Below are 25947 nucleotides of genomic sequence, written 5' to 3'. Positions count from 1 at the left end.
TAATTTTAGGAAGAATGAGTAAATAACTGAATAACCCGGGCGAATTTTTAGACGGTTGTTTTAGATTTGTGCTTAAAATTGACGTGTGTTCCATAAATTTTATGCTTGTCGATTACCCGTCCCTTTCCTTTTCGGCGGATAAGAAAATGACAGATATAACTTAAAATAAAATTAGATGGTATTTACAGGAATTAGCACCACTATCAAAAAACATTTTGTTCGTGTATGTATTTTTTCACCGACGGTAAAAAAACTGCGCTGATATCAGACAATGTTTGGACAAGTAAACCAGCAACTGGCGGGCTTTTTGTCTATGCTTACCATACGCTGTTATCCAACATTCGACAGTGCCCTGTTTATCAAAACTTACAAGCCCCGTATTACGAGAAATTTTCTTGTAAAAATTTTCATTATTACAAAAATGTGCTTATCAAAACTACACATGTAAATTACATGTTACAAGTGTCAATATTTATTTCACAAGTATATTTTACAATCCCTCTATATTTTTTTTATAAATGTAATTTACACGTACTTGTGAGTAACTTGTAGCTTGTGAACGTGTAGACTTGTAAGTTTTGATAAACACGACGTAGCAAGACCATTAAAGGCAATAGCGAGATTTAACCGAGCAAATACTACGCCACATAATAATGTAACTTTAATTTAAAATATGTCGCTACTTTGCTCAAAAGAACATAGAAAAAAAGACATCCAACACATCCAAGAAATCCTAAAAAAATAAATCAACCACAGACCTAGTCGCCCATTTATAAAAACTAATAGGTATATTAAGGGACAAAAACAGGAACGTACATATTATATTCGGTTGCGTGGACTCATAATACAGCAAATTCTATCAAAGCCTATCAGTACAAATACCTACCTACACAGTTAATATTCAGTGGTTATGTCTACATATAAGACGAAGTATTAAACATACACAAAATACATTAAAACATTCAGAGATCAATGCTTAGTTATAAAAACATACCTGAGTTTTCCATTAACATTTAAAATATAAGTTCTCAAGGTTATCAGTATGGGTGTGTATGAAATATTAATTACTTAAAAAACTATCGTACTATTCCTGCACTATATTCGTTAAATGTTGGAAGCGTTTGAGATGTGGTGTTGGCGAAGGATGGAGGGTATAAGCTGGACTGAAATGGTGTCAAATGAAAAAGTGCTGGAAAGAGTTGAAGAAAAGAGAACCATATTGAAGACTATAGAGAACCGGAGGGGAAATATGATTGGCCACCTGATACGACACGATTCATTTATAACAAACATTATAGAAGGAAAAATTGAAGGGAAGAGAGGAAGGGTTAGACCTAGGATAACATTTATGAAACAAATAAAAGAGAAGGTGCAGGTCGTGCCGTATCGGGAGGTGAAGGTTTTGGCGGGAAGAAGAGAGGAATGGCGGTTACTCCACCGACAAGAGCGCAGCTCTTAAATAGAGAGAGATTTGTTCAATGGTAGCAAGAAACATAGTCATTAGACACTGTGGTCCTGTGGTACACCGGTTTGCTTCTCAATCTGGGAGCGCCGGTTCAAACCCCGGTACTGGACTTGCACCAATGAGTTAGGTTATTATTTTTTTCACTAACACAGTCTGCTCGACCTATATGTATAGACGACCTAACTAAAAATCTAACAGAAAGCTCGGTGAGGTGTGGGTTCTTAGTTCATCTTGCGATGGATGTACCTCTTGTATGGGACATACCTAATAGTCTATTTATGGTCAGTCACATCTCTAAGCCAACGCGTCTCAATGTTTGGATCTTGTAATTTAATTAATATCCTAAGTAATACAGTTCATTCAATTATTTGTGTGGGGTTTTATTATAATTTACCAGCGCTCCCTTTACCTCTGACTACCCCAATTGGCATATTGTCGTGAGCGTATACGTAATGTTAAGAAATTATATTAATGTTCGCTACAGCCAGCGTGACGACATAAATATTATGACCAAGTAGGTACATGATTACTATTACAATGGTGCTAATTCTGGCAGACACAAATTTCATTATAATTTAGTTTACCAGTAACAAAACTAGTTCTAACTCTTTCTTGTACTTATCGTACGTAAAGGATAGCACTATTTTTAAAACGGTGAAACTAAATTAAAATTAATTTTGTTCGCCAGAATCAAAGCTAGCAACCAAAGGGTTCGATTTACTTTGCGAAAAATTACATTCTGTTGTGACTTCAACAAAACTCCTCGATTTCTTTCAATTAATGTCAACCCGGGTAAAAAATATATCAAATTTTTACCTCGATTGAAACTAGCTTGTCTATTGCGAGGTTTTGTTAACAAAATTACATTTTTATGCTATGATTTTACTTCAAAAACCGAATATTCAAAACTAATATAAAACACATCCAAATGAAAACAATAGTACATTCTAAGGGAATGCTTTATAGTAAAGGAACGTCTATCCGCTTGTATAAAATAACATTAATAAAGTTGTTATGCAATGAATACTTAAAAAATAAATATACCATGTAATATAAAGTCGACTTACAAACCACGTCTTCTTTTAAAGAAGATAAAAAAAAAGTAAGAATAATAAATTCTTTGCAATTCTATTTTACAATTTTAAAGTACGAATAACATCCGACCGTGCAATTTAATTGATACCTTTTCGTCATCATCTCAAAGAATAAAAATTTTTGAAGAGTTAATATCATTTATAAAAAAAATCGTCTCCGAAAAAATGTTTGATAGTTGATAATGATTCTGTTCTTTAAAGAGAGCAATATATGTTCTTTTAGAACAGGCAAACTGAACTAAATTTTTAAAAGCAAAAAGGAACCATCCTTGCGATCAAAATTACCCTTCATATCACAGCAAACATAAATAGACTTTCAAATAACTTATAAGCTTGGTAGAAACAAGTAATTACGACGGCGATTAGTATGATACAGACGGGACCACTTATCAGTGTATCGACAAACAATTCCTGGTTCGGATAGAAATGGAACAGAATAAGAAGTATGGTCAATATCAAAAACAATACGCACGCATTCGGGATCGTCGCAAAGTCACGTTTGAAGTCCCCTTGGTCTTTGTTGTTAGCCTGTGAAAGATATTTTGAGATTATTGTTTGACTAGTTAGTAGAGAATGTTTGAAATTGAGAATTGGCTACTTGACAGTAACAATAAAATATGAAATATGTCAGATATAGCAGTTTATCATTTAACGATAAATTAAATATCCATTAGTTTTTTTTTTTATTAAGACTATTTTTAATTTTATTTCTTTTTTTCAAAATATGAATGCGTTTTTTATCTATGTATGTATTACAAGACCCGAAACACGGGCGGCCATGATTGAGCTTCGTGTGACGTCACATTTCACATAATAAATAAAAATTATCTGTCTCAAGTTATACTGTTTGACAGTTTCTTTGTTTGTTGAAATGTGACGTCACTGGGCGAAATATCACGTGACCAACCGTTTAACTCGAAATTTGAAATAATTGTAGAAAAATATTATGTTTATTTCTATTATATAAACCTTTTTCCAGAAAATAATACATTTTAAGAGGTATAAAATAAGCGCCGTATTTTTTCAAATACTTATCCGGAAACTGTCAAGTAAACATGGTTTATGCAAAAAAAAAAATAGAAGAAGGAAAAGCATCATAGACTTAATTCTAAAGGATATTGATGGTATGCCGTCGAAATGACGCCAGATCTTACGGTGGCAAAGAATTGAGCTGCCAAAGGCCCCTGGACGTGTCTCATGACTCGGACTTTGAAGTAAGTCCGCAATAGCTGAGACCAACGGCTTAACGTCCCTTTGACGCGGAGTAAAACCAGATTCGAGTTGTTATTATTATTAATAGCCCACTTGATCCCACTGCTGGGCAAAGAACGTCCGAGCTCTGTCAAGCCCCTCCGATAACAATGAAGATCATCGCGCCATCTATTCCGAGATCTACGTCTCGACTCAACTCGAGGAATTCAACTTGCAATCATTATTAGGGTTGAACCACATATAGCAGCACTTTCCTATGCTTTTCTGTTACTCAGAATCGTCATTTGAACGCTGTGCGTAAGCGTACGGTCATTCTCTCTCGCTCTAGCAAAATGACGATTTTGAGTAACAGAAAAGGATAGAATGATGTGGTTCAACCCTTATTAGCTACTAGCATTTCTATGAATGGTACACCTCACCTTAATGGAACTCTTGTACCGCGCGAAAGGCAAGATGGAGGCGCGCGCGTGTCCCGCCAGCAGGCGAGTGACGTCACGCGCCTGCTCGCGCCGCTGCAGCGCCACCATGGCCGACGTGTCGTCTATGAACTGCACTATTATTGCACCTGCAAACAATCGTACTAGTTTATGGAATAGCCAGGTACAAACTCTTAAAGGTGCTCCCTCTCCGCGAGTATTCGCCTGTAATGTAACGTTACAGATCCAAACATTACATCAGGTTAGTGCTCGAGCTCCTCCGTGCTTCGGAAGGCACGTTAAGCCGTTGGTCCCGGCTGCATTAGCAGTCGTTAAATTTAACTTCCTCTTTTTATTATTATTTATTACTATTCCTCTCCTGATTCTCACCTTTTCCAAATTCCGTTCCCTATCCGGTATATTTTATTAGTTTCCTCGCTTTAACGACTGCACAATAATAATATGAAATGTCACAATGATTCCACGATAATTATCATTGAAGACCAAGATCACTCTCAAGATTTGTCATTGGCGCATCGCTAGCCGCGGAAGCCAGAAGAAAAAGAAACCACCTATCCACACTGGGCCCGCGTGATGGTTTAAGGCCCGATTTCCCTATCCATCCATAGGGAAGGCCCGTGCCCCAGCAGTGGGGACGTTAATGGGCTGATGATGATGATGATGAATTGCGCTTTAGCATGGTGCTTATGACAATAGGACAGAAATATAGAGTAAAGCCTAGTTCGAAAGAGACATAACCTGCTTACCATACAAGCGAATCCGGCAGACGTTCTCCTACCCGATCGCAGCGCCACTTACCGTGACTAATTGTGAATCTACACCAACCAGGGACAAACACTCACAAAAAAATAGGTAACCAAAATCAGTCCAGCCGTTTCAGAGTTTAGTTTCGAGAAGACTAGATATAAGAAAAGAAGAAAGAAAGATCGACAAATATAGACTTACCAAAGGGGCTGAATAGCTGGCTGATGTCATTGCGAGTCCACTCCTTTGGAAACGTCAAGTGGAACACGTGATCACGCGGTGGGTTTGCTAAAAAGAAAAAAATATAGATGATGATATTGAGCATTAGTAACATCCAGACCATGATTCTGAGTTAATATCAAGTGGAATTATTCCGTCGCTAAATTCATGTATTTTTTTTAATTATTTTCAATTCTATACTTTTGCGACGGATAATTCCATTGATATTAACTCAGAATAATGAGCTGAGTCATGATTCTCAGTATTTGTTACGATGTCACTTACATCCTGTACAAGAACATAATACGTACACACATTAGTGACATCGTAACAAATACTGAGGGGGATGATTCGGACGATGATTCTGAGTTGATATCAAGTGGATTTTCCTGTCGGAAAATTCATGAAAATTTTTGTTTTTGTTAATTATTTTCCGTTCCATACTTTTGCGACGGAAAATTCCACTTGATATCAACTCAGAATCATGGCCTGAATCATCCCTCAAAGTTTTCGTTACGATGTCACTAACACCCTGTATAGTAGAATACAGACTGAAGTTAAAACTTATATTTTTAAGTTAAAATGATACAGATCACTGGGTTATTTGGATAATTTTTCATCTACAATAACGCAACAGCTTAACAAGTTCAAAGGCAGGGTAATACTACGTACGGTCATGAGCATTAATATGCATACACTTTGGTACCATGTCACATTAACTTTTTTGACAAATTGAACTGTAAGTCGCACTAAATGTCAAATATGTTAGTGCGACAGAGTCCTAAAGTGGGTACATTATATTATTTCTCATGACTGTACGTATATAACGGTAATTGTCACCCCTTTAGGTCCTACTTTAGTCTTAAGTAGTCGGAAGCCGCCAAGAAGGGGGACAGCGCGAACTGCGTCTCGCCCGCACTTACCCGTTAGGCGGCACAAAGTAAGTAACGAGATTTTTGTATGTGGATAAAATGCAACTCACGATCAGCCCCAGTGAAGTTCATATAGGGCGAGTCCTGATGCGCAGTCTTAGCCAAGTACACCTTGTTCAGGATGGGTTTTAGCCAGGGCGCGTCGGAGTTGGCTCGGCCGAGCGGCTCGCCGCGCATGCTCGCCAGGTGGTTGTGCATGGCGAGGAAACACAATCCGGTGACGTACGCGTCGTAACCCGCTTCGTGCTGCTTGTCCTCCGCTCTGTTGTAGCCGCGGCCTTCTTTTGATTCTAGGAAGTAAGGTATTACAGAATAGATAACATAAACGGTCTATATATGTCCCACTGCTGGGCACAGGCGTCCCCTCAATCAACCGGAGGGGGTATGGAGCATACTCCACCACGCTGCTCCAATGCGGGTTGGTGGAGGTGTTTTTACGGCTAATAGCCGGGACCAACGGCTTAACGTGCCCTCCGAAGCACGGAATCATCTTACTTTTTCGGACAATCAGGAGATTCAAGCCTGAAAAGTCCTTACCAAACAAAGGACAGTCTCACAATGTGATTTTGACAATGTCCCCATCGGGAATCGAACCCGGACCTCTAGATCGTGAGCCTAACGCTCTAACCACTAGACCACAGAGGCTGTCAGAATAATCATAATGAATTAACCATACGGCCGCCGATGATCATACTCCTTTTGTCTTATTTATAGTAATTGATGTGTTTGTGTGAGCCATGGTAGCCCAGGTGGTAGAACGCTTGCCTCTCACTTTGAGGTCGCAGGTTTGAATCCAGCACAGGCCTAAACCAATGATTGTGGAATTTGTTTTCGAATTCATGTTTGGATCATAAATGATTATCACGTGCTCATCTGTGGAAGAAAACATCGTGAGGAAACCCTCATTCCCGAGAAATGCATTTACGGAGGTATGTGACTGTCGTTTCTGTAAAATATCGAACCTGTCAAATCACCTGTCAAACCTGTCAAAAGGTAAGAAGACCCTGTAATGACGTCTCATTTGTAATAGTACCTCTATATATAAATACACATATGTTGGCAATTTCAAAAAAGGAACGTCACGTCAATTTTTAAGAGAAAAACGTTTTGGCGGTTTTCCGTCTGCGACTTCGAGGAAAGAAAAACAAGTGAAGACGATTATTGTCGAGAGAAGCGAAAACTGAAAGACTATTATTTTGTTGTATTCTTTTGTATTAATATTTTTTATTATAATTTGTAGTAATAATATTTGGTTTCCGTAATAAGAGTGATATTTGAGGTACTTAACATTTACTGATTAAAACTGGGTATGTTACTAATATTTACGTTTTATTGTAGAGTTTACTAACACATGAGATCACGAATATTCATCCAAATTAAGCTAGTCTAGTACTTCGTTCGTTGAGGAGCTCGGTGGCGCAGCGGTAAACGCGCTCGGTCTGCGATTGTTGAAGTTAAGCAACTTTCGCAAAGGCCGGTCATAGGATGGGTGACCACAAAAAAAAGTTTTCATCTCGAGCTCCTCCGTGCTTCGGAAGGCACTTTAAGCCGTTGGTCCCGGCTGTATTAGCAGTCGTTAATAACCACCAATCCGCACTGGGCCCGCGTGGTGGTTTAAGGCCCGATCTCCCTATCTATCCATAGGGAAGGCCCGTGCCCCAGCAGTGGGGACGTTAATGGGCTGATGATGATGATGATGATGAGTACTTCGTTCACGTGAACTTCCTTGAAAAGTTTTTAAGTACCTGCTTTGGGCAGCGAGAAGGGCGGCTCAGACAGCGAGGTGAGTAGATGCGGCAGCACGCTCGAGTTGACCTTCTCCTTGAACGGAGACAGGCTGGACATATACTTCGTGTCTAATAACCTGCAAAGATACATGCACTTACATTACTTACAACAACGACGACCTCCATGGTCCAGTGGTTGAGCGTTAGGCTCACAATACAAGGTCACGGTCCTGGGTCCGATTCCCGGTGGGGACATTCATCTAAGAAAGCAATGTTGCAATTTGATATTTGTGCATATAAAAGCGCATGTAAAATGGCCACATCGAAGCAATTCATCTAAAAAAGCTATTTGACATTTGCTTGGATTACGCAATTACTTTTATAAGCGCAAATGTCAAATTGCAATATTACCTCCCTGAGCAATTTAGTATTTAATAAATTTAATATTTAATAATATTTACATATTGGCCCCGATTCCTGCAAACACCGCCTAATTTTATTTTAAGTTATATCCGTCATTTTCATACCCGTCGAAAAGGAAAGGGACGGATGATTCACAGCTCTTAATTTTAGGAAGAATGAGTAAATGAATGTGTCGGGTTATTGACTGATGTAAAATTTTTAGACGGTTGGTTTAGATTTGTGCTTAAAATTGACGTATGTTTCATAAATTTTATGCTTGTCAATTACCCGTCCCTTTCCTTTTCGGCGGATAAGAAAATGACAGATATAACTTAAAATAAAATTAGATGGTATTTACAGGAATTAGCACCATTAAGTATTTATTTAGTATTTAAAAAAATAATCCTATTGTCCCCTGTTGAGATGTAGGTAGATTAACACTCTTCGCGATCTTTTGCAGCCTTTACTATTTATTATTTCACAACAAATAAGAAAGCCTTATTTTCGTCCCACTGTCATACAATGTAAGGAGAACTTTAATTAAAAAAAAATGTTTTTTTAGTGAATTTTAATTTTACATCTGTTCTGTCGAGTACTTACTTCGGAAACATGCAGTGAGCGAACTCCTTGAAAGTCTTGTAGTCCAGCGGCAGCGGCTGGAAGAAGTGGTTCAGAGTGTGCACCAGGTCAAGGAGCATGTTGTGTCCGATCACCAACTTTTCCTAAAACAAAAGAATAATACTAAACAATTATTTATTTAAAAAAAATACTTCACTAACTTACATACTTACATAACATACATAAACTCACGCACGTAATCCCTAATGGGGTGGGCAGAGCCACAAGTAATCAAAGACAACTTGCAGCCACTGTTGATACGAAGTCCAAAATTGGATATGATGAACCCTATGGTGATAAGGGATCACTAACATAGTACTATAAATACGCAACATTTTCATACAAGCATAGATTAATGGGAGTATTGTGTATTGTATTGATAGTCACATTTTGTTCCAATATTTTCGCAAACTAAGATTGAAATAGGTTGTATGTACAAGAAGTGCTACAATACTACTTAAAAAAAAAACAATAAAATAAAAAAGCCCTTTATTCTCTGATTTAACATTGATTTCTATGATTTTTTTATCGATTACTTAGCCAATGTCAGCGACATAGAAACCCTGCCAGGATGTCCTGGGACATAGGCTTTTCCAAATGCGGCGATCTTTGGCTGCTCTTCTCTAAGCTTTTTGGGAGGTTGTTTCATCCCGGGGGTACCAGTCTATTTGTGCTGTCCATTTCATATAAAATAATATAACACTACCTAGTACAACTTAATTTTTAAGCCTTAAGGACAGCAGAGAGAATACTATGCTACGCAGTGACTTACCGACATGCTGATCATCCTGGCGACCCTGGCAAACCCGACGGCCTCTTCAAACTCCTCCCACTCGCGCTCCACCTTCATCATGTCATGGTTTCTGCGATCACTCTCCGAAGTTACCCGCGTCACTTTCAGTATCCTGAACCGAAATAAATTTAAAAATAACTTTTTTTCACCACAGAATGAAGTAATACTTACATACCTTTTACATTATAAAGTGTATAAAATATTATAACAAATAAATTCAACTTCATAATATTTTGGACTGATAGTCCTCCCCTATCTCTGCACTGTGAATTTAAGACCTACTTTACAGTTTTACAACATATAATTTTTACACAACATATATTTTTAAAAACAACATGCAAAAAAGTGTGACGAAAAAACCGAAAATTAAGACATGTACAAAGTAATGTTAACACAAATAAAATAATAACACCAAATAGGAAGCAGTCTTACCTGTTCTTATTCTCCAGAACCTTGGTCTCCACAACTATTTCATTCTTGAAGCGAGAGCCCAACTCCTGAAAGAGCAGCCGTCGGATGAATGCATTGCACCGGTCCACCTCCATCTCATTATCTTTCTTCTCATCAACGAACTTGCGCACTTTCGCACTGCAAAGATATACAAGATTATGATTAAATAACCTAACCCTAACTTAAACCGGGCTGGTTTTCCCATCGGGTCGGAAGGACAGACAGGCAGTTGGTTCTGTAAAAAAACCCTGTGAAAAACGGGATAACACTAGGAAGAGAGATTATGATAAAATAATTGCACCTATAAAATATTGTAAAAAATATGTGTTAAATTGTATTATATTGACTTAATGACATTGTTATCACAATTACAGAGGGATTAAAAAGGCCATATTGGGTCATGTACTAGGTTGAAAATAAATTATGAAATTGTGATTACTGAATATAGACAGGTTTAAAACTAAAGAAAATCGTTTTCTTTCTTCTATTCAACTTATTTATGAATTTTAATAAAGAAAAACGTAATAATAAGTCTGATATTTTATCATGTTTTTTTCTATGTCACAATGTGCTTTTTCATACAAATTCCATAGTAATTTAGTGTTGTGACGTTAAGTAAGAAGTAACTGATTTGACTAGTTGGAAACTAGACTATGCATCTAAAAAATAAAGGAGATCATCGGCTCTCCATACTTTGGCCGGCCCAAATTCGAAAGTGCCGGCCAGAGAAAAAAAATGTGTCGAACCTTTCGAGTACATTGCTGTGAACATTTTTTACTATGACACCAAACGTGTATGACCATTAGTTTGGCTTTAATTGGATTTTAAAAATTTCCATTTTTCATACATTTTGTAAAAAAAAATTTTATGTCCGTTGGGAATAAAAGGGATACAGGCGTATTACAAAGGACCGTTAGAACATTTATTAGTATGGCGCCAAACTTCTATGACCATTATTTTGACGTTTATTGGCCTTTCCGTTTTGGTTAATATGTTAAAATGCCGGCAATCGAATTAAATACGTCAAATCTGTCTAATAGTTGCTTCTCAATATTTTTTAATATGACACCAAATATCTATGACCATAATTTTGACTTTTATTGGAATTTACGTTTTAGTTCAAATGTGAAAAGTGCCGACCACCAAAAATACCATGTTGAGAGTATCGAGTAGATGCCTGTTAACATTTTTTTCTATAGCGCCAAACGTGTATGACCATTAGTTTGCCTTTTATTGTATTTTAAAAATCTTGATTTCTTTTTTGTTTTGTTTAAAAATAAAGTGCTTTAGGCAAAACTTGCGGTACGGCGGATTACAAAGGACCTTTAGAACATTTAATAATCTGGCGCAAAACATTTTTGACCATTATTTTGACTTTTATTCGTCTCTCTTTCCGTTTTTGGTTCAAATGGGAAAATGTCAGCCAGCGAAACAAAATAAGTCAAATCTTTTGGTAAACGACTTGAAACGTATTTTTTTACTATATTACCAAATATCGACTTTGGCTTTTATTAGACTTTTTAAAAAAATCTTTTTTATATACATTTTAACAATGACAATAAGCAGAGCTTTCCCTTTGACTAGTTATTAGTCAGATAAATACTTTGTGTTTTTGTTTTGTGTGTTGTTAGGTGAACTTCTATATTAATACTATCTGATTTTAGATATGACGTTGGCTGTAGTTTTTGCATTCGACTCAACGTTACGGCCTAAGTTTAGGTCGAATTATGGTATTGATTCATCTTGACTGTAGATGGTTATCACCCTCCAAAGATAAGCTTGCCATCTAGTGACGAAACTCGTATTTTGGCATGACGTCTGAAGTAGCTGTTAGGGAAGACAGGAGTCGGGCAGTTGTACTTTGCATGTATGCCGATCACAATGTCCTGGTGCTACTCGGCCGACATAGCATCGTACCTCACTTTTCTTAAAAAAAATAAGCTTCTAAAGCGTGTAATATCATCAGGTGAGATAGTGGTCAAACGAAAACCTATTTTTGATTAATAAAAATGTGTCCAAAGACGACCACGATATTACGCCTTTACCTGCATTATCGCCAGATAAAACTTTTTTCGCCAAAGTGTAGGTATCTATGAAAACTCCAGATTTTTGAGAAATCTAATTGAGTTCAAAATAGTGGTCATAGACGTTTAATGTCATAGTAATAAACATTCTGACGATCCTTTAAATAACGCGCCTGTCATATTTTATTTTATAACAAAATAAATCAAGAATCGAGATTTTAAAAATCCAACAACAGCCAAACTAATGGTCATACACGTTTATTGTCATAGTGAATAATGTTTACAGGTATCTTCTCGATAGTTTTGACATGTGTTTTTGCTGACCGGCACTTTTCACTTAGAAACTAAAACGTAAAGTCCAATAAAAGCCGAAATAATGGTCATAGACGTTTGGTGCCATAATAATAAATGGTCAAAGGGATAAGTTTTAACGGGATATACCAATATTGTTTCTTGGCCGGCACTTCACATTTTCACCAAAATGTATGAAAAATACAAGTTTATTTTTTAATTCGAATAAAAACAGAAATATTGACGCTACGGCTTTGGTGCCATAGTAATAAATGCTCAGATGGATAAGTTCTAAGGATATATACCATTATTGTTACTTGGCCGGCACTTTACATTTTAACCAAAAATGTATGAAAAATACAGTTCTTTTAATTCGAATAAAACCGAAGATATTGACCCTACAGCTTTGGTGCCATAGTAATAAATACTCAGACGGATAAGGTCTAACGAAATATAGCAAAATTATTTTTTGGCCGGCACTTTGACTTCTGGGCCGAAATCCGATGATCTCCTTTTGCTATTTGACATTCCACACTTACTTTTATATTTGCAAATGTCAAATTGCAATATTGCTTTTTAGATGAATTGTTTCAATATGGCCTTTTTAACCCCTAGAACATATCTTAATGCATTTTACGCTGGTTGACGAGTGAATTTGACTTAACTAAATCGTACATACCAGATATCTTCAATTTGTTCTTTATTCTCATCAGGGATGGTGATTTTAGACTCCCTGTTATATGATTTCTGTTTCTCATGGAGAAACTCCCGTATCCGTGTCTCATCTGGTTCTGACATATATGAAATGCCTGTAAAGAAGATAATGACAATTATGACACTAAATATACATTATTATTTCTTTTTTAATTAATATAAACAATTGCAAACCACATTTTTATATTTAATACAGTACAAACTTAAAAAGTTTTACTGTGCACTGCAGATTTATTGATTATCATAGTAACAGATTAACAATCATAACAAAATCAAGATGAGGTACATGCAAAGTATATTATAATTAATATAGACATGTGAAAGGAAGTTGTTAGTGTATAATAGACATGTAAACAAATTTCGATATTTAACACCATATAAGACAGATAATAAATTAAAAAACTTTTAAAACATTTAAGTATATAAAACCATCTGAATTTCAATTTTTATTCCCCATGAAACATACATTTGGAGGTGCTCTAAGCCCATCATCATTTTAAAGATGGCAAGGTAAAAAGTAAATAGTAAAACTGGTAAGTTGCCTGGAAGAAATTGCTATTTAGCAATAAGGCCGCCGATTGTACTTCTCCTGTCACATTTGTGATTGTTTTTAGAGTTGTGTTTATATGCGCAATAAAGCATTTTTGTATCGTATTGTATTGTAAAACAATAAATACCAAACTAATATAAATTAACAATGTACCTAATTTTATAAGGAACAAAAAGAGTTTAATCATTTAGTTACCTTCTTTAATCAATTTATTGAAGTCAAAACCCTGTGCCGATAGAAAATCTAAGCTTGAACTTTGGCATAGAAACATCTTCTCAGGGCCTGGCCGTCCTCTCGGGAACAGATAGAAATTATATGCATCATTCATGTAGTGATTCTCTTCCTGATCCCAGTAGAATGCACACAAGCCAAACTGAATCAACAGAAAGTCACTACATCCTTTTAAAACAGTAAGATAGTATTCTTCAGGAGTCGAGAATAAAGTCACGTCTCGTCCATTTATCAGACCAGTAAACTCCGCATCTATGACTAGAAAGTCCGCTTTATCTATAGATTCCGCTACCAATGGCAGCGTATCTTTGAAATCTGGAAAAATAAAAATAACCCAAAATAAAATAAGAACAAAGTGTGCATCATTTAAATTCGAAATTTACAAAATATACGTACTTTTACGAGTGACCTCCATAGCAAAAGAGGTTTGTAGTGATTCGCGTCTTAATATCCTATCATTTAGATGATTTAGATGTCGTAATTTCCTTTAATTGTTAATAAAAACAGAAATTCTCAGACAATACACAAAAAATCTACAGCGCGCCTTTCGAGCACAAGCACAAATGTGACATTTTGTTTTTTTTAATTCATGGTGCTGTGGTACCACTGTACAATATTCTACAATTTAGGTAGTTTCCCGACAAAAATAAATTATAAAAATATCCTGAAAACCATTTCTTTTAGCCATTGGTAAAAAATTTTTCGCGCTTACGCCTCTTTGCCATAGAATAACACGGACCTCTACGGACCGGCTCTTTTTAAATTAAATATCTTTTGATCTTTGCAAATCTTTTAGGTGTTCTGAGGTTCAGTTTATGTAAGTTAGTGCTTATTACTTTCGTGCAATATAATAATAAATGTATACATTAATGTTCCCGTGGTTTAATATTCCTATAAAAATGTATAGAAAGCATAGAGCAACACGCTCATTCTTCTCACTATTTCCAACAGAAACAGGGCAGGAGTAAATAAAAGAAATAAAGTAACTTTTAAGTTTTATTTCATCATAATAAAACTAAGAGCGCATTAGGACAATAAATCTGAATCCCCTTCGACACCAAACTAAAACTTCAAATGAACTAATTATAATAATGTAGAAAGGCACATCTTTGGTTTAAATTAAGCTATAATAAGTTTCTCTAAATGACTAGACAAGCGTTCGTAGGCGGATTTGTTCCTGTAAATATGAATATTCGCTTTCACCTTCCTCATAAGCAACTTGGGATCTACGTCACTGACAGATAAAACGGCATCTGTAATAAATTAAAATAAAAGTAAGAAAAGCTGAGTACAGGCAAATCCGAGTATTAAATTGGCAATGTTGGTAAAAGAAAGGGTGAATCAGGATTTTCTGAGCACTGGAAGTCAATATCATTCGTGTCGCTGCAAAAATATTAAATTATTTTGTCTTTTTAAATCCAGTTAGGTAGAACTTACGCAAACTGGTAACAATGTTCCAACCGGATACTAACAAAAAAGACAAAAGATTCTGGGGTATTTTTGCGTCACCACATAAATGATATTGACTTCCGGTGATTTAAAATTCACCCAATAAACAAACATAGCATTTTATATACTACTTGAAAATAGATTATGCCTATTTCAGCCTATTAAAATTAATGTTGCGATTCATACCAAGCATCTCCTTGCGGAAGCCCTCGTCGGCGTCATCTAAGTGTATGAGCATGGCGCTATACATAGCGTCCACATGAGCGTTGAACACCGTCAGGTCGTACGGCTCGGGGCGGTTTTTGAACAGAGCACAGATGGTCTTCACTGCGAACGAGCGCACTTTATCGCTGCTGTCATCCAAGCGCTTTAGGACCGCTGTGGAATTGGACAAAATGTGGGTTTCTAGTAAAGCGGAGGAAAGGAGACGAGGGAAGAATCAACCAATCACCGCGAAGGACAGAGCGTCTCCTATCCCGCTCTCCCGCACGCTATGATTGACCGATGCCGCACGTTTCCGCTTATCTCCTTCTCCTGGTAAAGAGTAGGACTTATATACCTATTCTGAATGTTGAAATAGATAAACTGTTGAAATATGGATTTCTACTCTACGTTTGAGGCGAATACCTATCCATATTTGACTTTCTTTTCTGCCTTTAACATCACGGCTAATTCGTTTTTTGGATGTCCTTTATAAGACTATTCAAAACACTTTTATGTAAATCAAATCAAATATACTTTGTTGCACATAACTTAATTTTAACAATCAGACATAAGAAGACTTGGATACAGTACAACTTGGGCGGCATTATTGCACGTATTGCAACACACAACACAACACATACTTATGAAAGTAATGACGAAGCAATAAATGCCTTACGGAAGTATATTTTATGCAAGATCTCCGCAGTAAAGCAGCCACGTCGTCTAGCCAGGATGGCGAGACAGCACACGCATCGCAAAGCGTGTTGACGAGTCAACGTCGAGTTGTCGTCCAAAAGACCCACCAGCAGTGGAACCATTTGTTCCAGGAACGGTTCTAAAGATTCCTTGGAAGGGAACAGATTTACTTCCTGTAATAGAAAACAATTACCTATGACTGATTTTCGATAAAGGTGCCTGCAATTTTCATTTGTACGAATTTTCGGAAGTCCATCATGTTCACGAGCACATAATCCGTGTTGACTTATGCAGCAAGTTCCACGACACGTGGAAAAGACGATTATATTACGTTACGTAAGAAATAATAGACTCTCCATTCTATTTCCTTTTCATTCAATTACCTTTTCATTCTTATCCCCATCACCGCCCTTCTCGACGTTAATCTTGTCTTCTTCCACATCCCCCTGCATGGCGGAGCAGAGACAGGCGACGGCGGCTGTCCGGATAGCCTCGGCTGTGCGCCCCGGAGTCCACACCAAGTTGGTCATTATCACTTCTGAAGAAAGCATTTGAGATAATTAAGAAATGATGCATATGTCCAACTGCTTGGAGACTGAAGTAGGTAGAGTCCGATTCTTCTAATTCATCGACATCAGATAACATAACGAAACTATTTTCTGACATTGATGCTCCCATTTCAACTTCACAGCAGCGGATCATAAAGGTTTCTGGGTTAGTAGCCATAGTTTTCAGGCCATTGCTGACCAACAGCTACATGGGTTTTTAAATAGTCTTTATTTCTAAGTTTCAGTGAGGTCTAAATAAATCTACTAAATAAAATAAAAGAAGTGACAGTCTGACCAAAACCCTACACTCAATGAGTATGCTAATGGTAATCAGAATAAATCTATCCTGACAAACCCTTACCGCATGACCTTACCTTCGATGACAATCTTCAGGAACGCTTCAAGTTTTTCGGTCTCACAGGTTTTGAAGTTACTCTGTCGATTGAGCAGAGCTTTGGATAGAGTCGTGAAGATCTTCAGCTTAACCTCAGGGTCCACTTTGGGAGTAGCCAGGCACTCTTTCAGAAGAGGTGCTATCAGGTGAAGTTGGGCACCCATTGCGTAGCCTAGAATTAAAAATATATAGTAACATAATAGTACCCGATCCCAACAACGATATGGCTATCCTAAATAGGTAGAAAAATGTCTTGACAGTTCAGTTAACCGAAAAAGAAGTGAAGAACAACGGAATTATGCCTAAGTATTTCTTAAAATTGAACCATACAACTTACTTCCGTGCAACAAGACGCACTCGAGAAGACAGCAGTCGGGGGTGAGCACAGTCCAGGTGAGAGCGTCGCTAGTGATGTCTGCCAGCACGCGCCGGATGTGCTTCTCGTAAAGGCTCGTCAGAGAACGCCCGCACTTTTCGTGGAAACGCAACTTGTCCAGGTTTGCTAGTAGATAGATATAGTTTTTAAGTTTTAAGATTGCGTTAGTATAGTGGCTTGTTTGAAACTTTTTAACACGTGTATTTCGGATTTATTACGGTAAACACTTCAAGTTCGTCCCTGAAAAGTATGCCCGGTTAATTTGTTACAACAGTTTAGGCATGAAAAGGTAACAAAAACAGACCGAAATCTAGGGACCCTGGGTTTTGAACCAGTGGGACAGTATCCAAAGACATAGAGCAGGTAGGTACCTTCCTGAAAAGAACATAGAGTACTTGTAGCGAAATCCCAAACAACCGAAGTCCAAGCAGATGCAGTAGCAGAGGACAGCTGTTAACCAATAAAATCAAGAAACTCATTGATCAAAAATAACTTACCCAATGCGAGAAACTGTATTTCATCATTGACCGGCATTGCGTAGACAGTGAAATTGATGATGAAGAGCTCTTCAAACACTGGCGTGCACTCCTCGCCGCACAGGTCCATCAGGGCCTCTGTCACGCGGAGCATATTTGTCTGGTACTTAGGCTACAGGGAGACATACAATAAATAATCTAAGTAGATACTACCATCAACAGTCCACAGAAAATATGAAGGTTTCCACAAAAGCAGAGAGCAGAGGAAAAATCGACCAAAAGAATGTGAAAAGACGCTCAGTAACTCTCTCTTTCGTGGTGATTGGTAGCTTCGACTTTGTGTGATCTCTAATCGTCTGAGAAGACGAGGAAGAAGAGGAGAGATCCTCTTCGCTTTTATGGAAACCCATCCATACTGTTATTAATAAAATATAAATAGACAAAATAACGGAAAAGTTAAAAAAAAACAAAATCTTACCTTCCGTACTCTGCACCTGTCGGGGTCACTTAACTCCTTGCATATCTCAAGCATGGCCTTCTCTTTGACGAGCTCCGCTTTCGACCCCTTCAAAATATTGGCCAAGACAAAGAGGGCGCTCCACGAGTCCATCTCGGCCTCTAACAATGGCCACCAGGTTTCAGGTGTTATGAAGTAGCCGAACAGCTCAGATGCTCGTTTGACCTGAATGTTTTAAGAGGTAAATATTGTTATTTGAGGATCGGAGACAGTTGGCCTAGTAGCAAAAGTACAAAAGACTCTTGCAATAATTTTGGAGGAAATACGGATTAAGTTACGGCAGATGTAGCATTCGGGAATCGTTCATTATACACGTAATGCACATCTTGTGAAGTTTTATAAAGCACTACAAAAATTCTGGACTCTAATAGGCTTGCCGAGAATGATGGGTTTGATTGAATCTAGTTCAAATCAAGAATCTCTCGTTCTTTCCTCTTAAGTCTTAGACTACAACAGCCTCCGTGGTCTAGGGGTTAGAGAGTTTTAGGCTCACGATCTGGAGGTCCAGGTTCGAAATCACTTTTTAAGACTGTCCTTTGTTGGGTAAAGACTTTGCAGGATTGAATCACCTGATTGTCTGAAAAAGTAAAATGATTTGGAGGGCACGTTAAGCCGTTGGTAAAAACACCTCCTCCAACCCGCAACGGAACAGCGTGGTGGAGTATACTCCATACAGCCCCAGTTGGTTGAGGAGATGCCTGTGCCCAGCAGTGAGACATACATGGGCTGTTTATGCTATGTTAGACTACATCCTCCACATCCTTACCATCAGGTTAGATTGTGGTCAAGCGCGAAGTTATTTTTTAAGTACCTCAGCAATAACTCTAGGATCGTCATCACCCGCGCCGCGATGCAAGGTGCGTATGATGGTGTTGGTGTGTTGAGTGCAACCCTCTTCCGAGCAGAGGATCAGCCAGCACAGCAGCTGAGCGCAGCGGAGGCGCGTGTCCTCTTGCCAGCCCTCCATTTCTGCCGAGTCGATACATTGAGTTTAAACGGTCAAATAAAATTAGGACTAAAGATTTTAAGCATTTCATAGAGGAGCAGCCCTAGCAAAATATTAAGGTGGTGCGAGACCTCAAAGTGGCGCCCCTCAGCTCCTCAAAATACAACATTTTTCAACTAGTTTACGGACACCGAAATTTACCTATTTAAATCTTTCTATTGCAATCTGACCCGATGAAGTTTTAGTTTGCGGCCAGGGTGAACCAGTCTTGGTTGATTTTGGGGCCAGGTGCGGTGGCACACCTCGCACCGCCCTGGGGTCGACCCGCTTATTATAATGGGCCATCATCTTTCGTGAAGACACTTACATTATTCATACCTTAGGAACTATAACTTGCCTTCGCGGTGAAAGGATTCGCAGACCTGCAGAGAAAAATCTATTTCTACGAGTAAATAGCTCCTTAACTTACCACGCCATATTGCCGGTACAATCTTCCCTATATTGTATTGCACCAATACCCTGCATCCTAGATTGGGGCGCTTTACATCAGGGTAGTGGGTCGGTACATCTTTGAGAAAGTCCGTCTTCTTCTTCAGATCCTCTTCGTTTTCCTCCATGTATTGGCGGCCAATTTCTTCCCAAAATTGCGCTGCTGTGGATCTGATGTCCTCCATTACGTCGCTCAAGCTGGGAGAAAAGTAAAGCGATATGATGATACATACTTGTCAACATACGATATTGGTATACTCTGAAGGTGTTTCTAGGTATGACGTATTAAAACTGCTAAAGGACTCTGAAATAAAAGTTATACAACAGCCCTAAAAACCTCGGAAAGTAAAATCTGGAGTATCCGCAAATTGCAGCTTATCTACATGTTGTAAGATTCATACAAATTTAATTCACATTAAAACTCCAATCGAATTTAAAACAGCCTCTCACCTGGTTAACAAGAGAGGTATCATCCGATGCCAGAAGGAATACCGATCTCTATAGTTGAGCATCCAGTTGCCGATCTCCTGCGTTACCTGCATGCGGACCTGCGAATTTTCGTCGAAGAGCTTCTCTGCCATAGGCGTGATCGATAGCTCGAAGCACTTCGCGTTGCCCGCAAGGACTATAGCACCTGGGCAACAGAAGCAGTATATTTATTATCAATATTTCAGTCAACAGGGGCTGCTGCACGGCTGGACATTTTTCTGTAGCCTGATTAAAGTAAGTAAGTTTTCTTTTTAAGATAAGTCCAAATGGCGCTCATACTAAGTCTAGTATAATAGACAGTCAGAGAGACAGTGAGACAGTGATAGGTAGTCTAGTGTAATTATTCTTGTCCAGAAAATATAGTGTACTCTCTCTGCAGGAGAACTCCGTTGACAAGAGTACTAGTCATAAATTAAGCAAATAAATAGGACGGTCTCTGTTACCTTGTCAGCCTAAAAATTAATTAGGTACATGCATGACTGTGTCAAGATAAATTATAAACGGAAGGCTAAGTTAATGAAAAATCAGTGTCATTTTTATTTTTCACTTAGTTCCAAATTTTAATTGTGAATTAAGTAACAATGAGAACAGCATTTGGCTAATATCAATTACATCTATGGCAGTACATCCATACAAATTTTATTAAAAAATTTAATTGATATTTTTTAAAAATACCTAGGTCATTTAACTAAATTTTCAAGTAGCCTATTCTATTCAAATCAAATCAAATCAAATCAAATATACTTTATTGCACAGAACTAGAATCTCATCTCTCATTCATTGAATCTCATTTCTATTCCCTCATGTAAAACTTATTTTGAAAATAAAACCATCCTTACAAGTTCCTTACCAATAGCTTTAACAGCAGCTACTCTTACTCTGTAATGCTGATGAGAATAATTAGACAAAACCGGCTTCACATAGCTGTCTGATTGGAAATGGAAATCTCTTTGCAAGATTTTGGTCAGCAGGATTATACACTCACACGCTTCAAGCTTCACCTTAGGGTATGGGTCTGTACTAGTCTTAGTCAATATACTGGTGAAATCATTGATAAAAGGACTGAGAAGTGATGATACTTTGTACTTTTCTAATATTTTATGCAGTAATTCTACTAGAATGAGGCGTATCTCTTCAGATTCTTCGACAATCTCTGGGTTACCAATACGGCGAACTATTACAGGTAGAATATAGGTGAGGTAATAGTCGTTTAGAGGTAACCGGTCAATGAAGTTTGCTATAATTGTTGCCGCGCTGTCGCGGCACGCTTCCGCTGGATCCGAGAAACTTTTCAGAACATAGGCATACACTTCAGGAAATACGGTCGTCAAGTCACAGTCCTGGTTCGCCTCGTTCTCAAATATCTCCTCGTTCATCTTTATCAGAGCCTGTTTCCGGGCCATTTTAGATTCTCCTTGCAATGCAGTAATATACTGCTCCAACGCACCACGAGGGTTATCCTTCAGATTCGGCTTTACTTCACACATTTTGCTCACAATATTCACAAATATTAACTTAGTGAAAAAAGTTTATCAAGCTTATTTTATCGACAAAACAGAAAATCAAGCGACGAACGATATTGATAAACAAAGTTTGTCCCCATGGCAACTGTCAGCTGATTGTCAAATTATTACTTTTTTCAGGATTTGGTATTGCAAGAGATTTTAAAGTAAAGCCATGTTGCGATACGTGTAGTGTCCGATACTTTATAACACTTAAAAACACTAACGCTGAATATGGTATTCTAATAATCTCCAATCGATAAAATATAAAGTAAAACATAATAGTTTGTAGTCGTATTCATGTATTAAATATTTCGCACAGTCACTTTTACATGCGTGTAAAGAATCTAAAACTCGGTGACGTGCTCCAATCACAGTTCGCCAAGTACAACTGTCAACGTTGTCGTATCCCTATCCCATCCGTGAATGGACGAGATATTTCTATCATTCATTTCAATTTTGTTCTAAATTGTAACAAAGTCGAGTGGTCGCTTTAGTTAATTATAGCATTACGTGGTACTTAACAGAAATTTGTTCAAAATGTATAAATTAAGTGTGTTTCATTTAGCATTGTTGGCGGCTATACTGCAAATAAGCCTCGCGCTCAAAGAAGGCGAATGCGAGGTTTGTGTTGCTACATTAGACAAATTCGCGGCCACGTTATCAGATAGTGTGAAAAAAGACCCGAAACTGATCGAAGCTGAGTTCAAGAAGTTCTGCAAAGGCTCTAAGAACAAGGAGAATAGGTTCTGTTACTACTTGGGCGGTCTAGAGGAGTCAGCGACCGGCATTCTGGGTGAGATGTCGAAGCCGCTGAGCTGGTCGATGCCTTCGGACAAGATCTGCGAGAAGCTGAAGAAGAAGGACGCTCAAATCTGTGACTTAAGGTTCGAAAAGCAGATTGACCTGAATAACGTAGACTTGAAGAAACTAAAAGTGCGCGACCTCAAGAAGATCCTGAACGACTGGGATGAAAACTGTGAAGGTTGCATCGAGAAGACAGACTTCATTAAGAGAATAGAAGAGCTCAAGCCCAAGTACATGGGCAGATCTGACTTGTAATAGACAAATTTTTAGGTGAGCCAGTGTTACTTTCTATGTAATTAGATAAATCAACTCAAGTCCTTTGTACCAAATTTTTCCATGTCATAGGTAGGTACTCAAAGTTCAACAATGAGATATTCGGTAGTTTAATTTTGTTACTGGTTTCATTCATAGAAACTCATAAATGGCTAAAAATTATTTTTTTCTTTTCTAAGCGTCCAACCTAAATTCTAATAGAAAAAACACACTGAAATATCATCACCATACATATTGCAATTACACAAGTGTTACTTCACATTACTCATTTTTACTCTTTGTTACAGAATAATTTGATGATGGGACATTAAATGTGATAACCCCACAAGACAAGTGCAGTGCCAGTGATGGCAGTGAAGAGCCTATTGCATTTGAAGAGTCAGCGAGTCTGTGAATGTATGCATGATGTATGTACATTAATAATAAATTATTCTATGGTTAAGTAAATATTTTTTTCCAATGTTTCAGTGTTTTATTACTACTATTGTCTTAACTTTTTATTATGCTGCATAATCCTACACAACTGGTCTTTCCCCTTTATTGGTAACATAATATTTTACATAGTTAAAAACAGGATTAGCTGAGGTCACATACAAAACGACACAGCTAAAATGGAAGTGGGCTGGACATATATTAACATACTATTAGAGGAGGAGATAAATGGAGCAAAGTTGTTACACTATGGTACCCTAGAGGCCATAAGAGAAACAGCGGTAGGCAATTTAAAAGGTGGGTCAATGAAAAAATGTCAATGGCTGGAAACACTAAGACCTGGACCAGATTTGTGGGTAACAAAAAAGAATGGAGAGAAACTTCTATGTCTGGAAAAAGGCTATAAATAAATAAATTTTACATAGTAGGTACTAGGTCAAGTTAATCATGCTCAACGAGGGAAAGTTTACACCCAGAAGACATACATAAGTAATTTGGAGTTCAGTAAGGTAATCAGAGAAAGATAGGTAACTAAAAATATGATTTTGTATCTAACCATGATGAATAATTTTTTAACCTTGTTCCAAGTATATTTACTAGTAGGAAATCATAGCTCATTTCCGTTGTTTGTGCATGATGTTGCCAAGCTCGCATCCAAGTAGGGTAAATAAATAAAATGGCATATACAGTTGACTCTAGTAATTTTATTGCAGTAGATTTAATGCACTAACATAAACACATGTAGACCCAGACATAATAAATACAGTGATCTATCTTGCGGTTTGACTCTCTCTTTAGTGGTACTTGTAGTTCCTGTGGTGCTCTGAAAATAAAATATTGGAATTAGTATACTGTTACCACAGTGTTCAACAAAACAATACAAATAAAACAAAGAACAAATAAAAAGATCCTTTCAAAGTTCCTCTTATTGCTTATCCATTGAAGACAACCACACAATACACATTAGAAAAAAAATACAGATCTCTTTACAGATTTCCTTTGAATACTGTTAAATTCAGTTTTGCTACACAAAATAAAAAACATGTAAATATTTGCTCAAAACTGAGGGAATCTTTTAGGTAAGTTGAACATTAACAAGTAAAGCAAACTTTTATTCTTCAGAATTAATTCAGTCTTCACATCATAACTAAGTCCACACAATGTACATACATTAATTATGTGAATGTATATATGTTTATTCATGTAAAAGTATGCAAATTTTTATTTCTTACTTGAATTTGATTGTTAGATAGGATTTTAATTCAAAATCAGTAACAATAAAATTGTTAAACTTACTCAGTTTGCCATAGTTGATGACGTAGAAGAAGGTCATGGAACCGACCAGCAACTGGAAGAATGGAGCGATGCCCACACGCTTGGGCTGCACATACTTGTGTTGCCACCTCCACCAGGCTGAAAGATACATATTTATTTAAAAGGTATATGCAACAATTTATTCCGAAGGGTAAGTGTTGCAGGTAAACACTGTTGTTAGGCATATTGCTGAGGACTTCTAAGCACATATTACTAGAAAAAGAAATATTTTAAGAACTCAAAACAGTTTCTCATCAAGGTTGATAATTCTTGATGTTCAACCTAGTTTGACCATAATGTAGAAAGGATAATGGACACAAAACTCCACTCATCAACAACCACCCATGTCTCATCTTTCTAAAACTACCTACTCTACGAGGGTAAACATTTCTGAGGGACAAAAGTAGTCCATGTAAATTATTCAACCACTCATCAAGATACAAAAAGAAATAGCAGCTGGATAGAAGTTAGCACAAAACATTAACATGACACTTCATATTAACTATCAGACACCCCTATGACTTATACAGCTTAAAGAAACATTAAATTCCCTACTCAACATATTTTGTTCATTGCATCAATTATAGACACCATAATACACCAAGTGGCTATAGCTTTGTTTTCAGGCTAAGTTATTCGACGTTCTCGTTATAGAGGTTACACGTTTATGTATGTATTATCAGTTAAGTATTTCAAGTTTAAGAAGAATTTTTGGAAAGCTTCATCTTTCTGAAATTATAACCTCCAAAAGTCAAAATATTTAATAATAATATACCTCGGCTGCATGCGCCCATGACGGCTGATGGGGTCTTGTTTCTGCGCGCCAACCACGCACCGAGTTCACTGATTTTAACTTGGCCGAAAGGAGTATCAGCTGAAAACGAAAAAATAAAATTACATAATCGAACGGTGTACACTGAAGGACAATGTTTTATTTAGTAAGAAAAAGCTTACGTTTCCCATAGTAGCGGGCAGGATCGTATGGCCCGTGAGTAGAAGGATTGTATTCCTTCGGATAATCACCAAAAGCCATGTTTATTCGTGTTTTTTACCGAATTTTATAAGAAACGAACTGGGCGATCGGTCGGGAAAACTGTCAAATCCGACAGACCATAGACATTTTTTTTCATTC

At 37.4% G+C, this 25947-nt stretch overlaps 4 protein-coding genes across 6 annotated transcripts in view; 1 reads left to right on the top strand and 3 right to left on the bottom strand.

Annotated features, from left to right (window-relative positions):
• The window catches only part of LOC126368702 (poly(A)-specific ribonuclease PARN-like), a 39102-nt gene extending 24648 nt beyond the window's left edge, over nt 1–14454 (bottom strand). For both annotated transcript variants that reach the window (XM_050012822.1, XM_050012823.1), the window contains exons 1-11: nt 14300–14454; nt 13868–14218; nt 13088–13217; nt 10076–10231; nt 9623–9755; nt 8833–8954; nt 7849–7967; nt 6154–6393; nt 5154–5240; nt 4191–4336; nt 3032–3087 (exon numbers count right to left, since the gene is read on the bottom strand). In XM_050012822.1, coding sequence (XP_049868779.1) covers nt 3032–3087; nt 4191–4336; nt 5154–5240; nt 6154–6393; nt 7849–7967; nt 8833–8954; nt 9623–9755; nt 10076–10231; nt 13088–13217; nt 13868–14218; nt 14300–14318 — 1559 coding nt within the window. In that variant the 5' untranslated portion in view covers nt 14319–14454. The remainder of the gene's footprint in view (nt 1–3031; nt 3088–4190; nt 4337–5153; nt 5241–6153; nt 6394–7848; nt 7968–8832; nt 8955–9622; nt 9756–10075; nt 10232–13087; nt 13218–13867; nt 14219–14299) is intronic.
• A 476-nt stretch (nt 14455–14930) lies between these two features.
• On the bottom strand, nt 14931–22096 carry LOC126368698 (dynein axonemal assembly factor 5). 2 transcript variants are annotated; one of them, XM_050012813.1, is made up of 12 exons: nt 21338–22096; nt 20449–20632; nt 19979–20196; nt 19375–19532; nt 18525–18728; nt 18068–18218; nt 17532–17696; nt 17175–17366; nt 16636–16790; nt 16233–16425; nt 15539–15730; nt 14931–15156 (listed from the first exon to the last, which is right to left on the bottom strand). In XM_050012813.1, exons 1-12 carry the CDS (start codon nt 21972–21974, stop codon nt 15023–15025), a joined length of 2583 nt encoding a protein of 860 aa, XP_049868770.1. In that variant the 5' UTR covers nt 21975–22096; the 3' UTR covers nt 14931–15022. The 2 variants fall into 2 exon arrangements, with proteins under 2 accessions (XP_049868770.1, XP_049868771.1); XM_050012814.1 differs by lacking the exons at nt 14931–15156; nt 16233–16425 and having other exon boundaries at nt 15613–15730.
• A 285-nt stretch (nt 22097–22381) lies between these two features.
• Nucleotides 22382–23531, top strand: LOC126368754 (mesencephalic astrocyte-derived neurotrophic factor homolog). Its single transcript, XM_050012901.1, has 2 exons — nt 22382–23066; nt 23357–23531. Exon 1 carries the CDS (start codon nt 22530–22532, stop codon nt 23049–23051), a length of 522 nt encoding a protein of 173 aa, XP_049868858.1. The 5' UTR covers nt 22382–22529; the 3' UTR covers nt 23052–23066; nt 23357–23531.
• A 654-nt stretch (nt 23532–24185) lies between these two features.
• On the bottom strand, nt 24186–25945 carry LOC126368764 (putative ATP synthase subunit f, mitochondrial). Its single transcript, XM_050012911.1, has 4 exons — nt 25770–25945; nt 25591–25689; nt 24798–24914; nt 24186–24324 (listed from the first exon to the last, which is right to left on the bottom strand). Exons 1-4 carry the CDS (start codon nt 25846–25848, stop codon nt 24296–24298), a joined length of 324 nt encoding a protein of 107 aa, XP_049868868.1. The 5' UTR covers nt 25849–25945; the 3' UTR covers nt 24186–24295.
• Between the last annotated feature and the right edge of the window lie 2 nt (nt 25946–25947).

The sequence above is a fragment of the Pectinophora gossypiella genome, chromosome 8 (genome assembly GCF_024362695.1).
Source record: "Pectinophora gossypiella chromosome 8, ilPecGoss1.1, whole genome shotgun sequence".
Classification (NCBI taxonomy): domain Eukaryota; kingdom Metazoa; phylum Arthropoda; class Insecta; order Lepidoptera; family Gelechiidae; genus Pectinophora; species Pectinophora gossypiella.
Note: the sequence above shows the minus strand (reverse complement) of the source record. Positions and strands in the feature narration are given on the sequence as shown.

Coding starts and splice junctions, on each gene's coding strand:
- LOC126368698 (XM_050012813.1), bottom strand. CDS start 21,974: ATGTGTGAAGTAAAGCCGAATCTGAAGGATAACCCTCGTGGTGCGTTG. Junction 17,367..17,531: donor GTGCGTCTTGTTGCACGGAA/GTAAGTTGTATG, acceptor TTTTAATTCTAG/GCTACGCAATGGGTGCCCAA. Junction 16,791..17,174: donor CCTGAAGATTGTCATCGAAG/GTAAGGTCATGC, acceptor TGCTTTCTTCAG/AAGTGATAATGACCAACTTG.
- LOC126368754 (XM_050012901.1), top strand. CDS start 22,530: ATGTATAAATTAAGTGTGTTTCATTTAGCATTGTTGGCGGCTATACTG.
- LOC126368764 (XM_050012911.1), bottom strand. CDS start 25,848: ATGGCTTTTGGTGATTATCCGAAGGAATACAATCCTTCTACTCACGGG. Junction 25,690..25,769: donor TGCCCGCTACTATGGGAAAC/GTAAGCTTTTTC, acceptor TTTCGTTTTCAG/CTGATACTCCTTTCGGCCAA. Junction 24,325..24,797: donor CATCAACTATGGCAAACTGA/GTAAGTTTAACA, acceptor TTTTATTTTCAG/AGCACCACAGGAACTACAAG.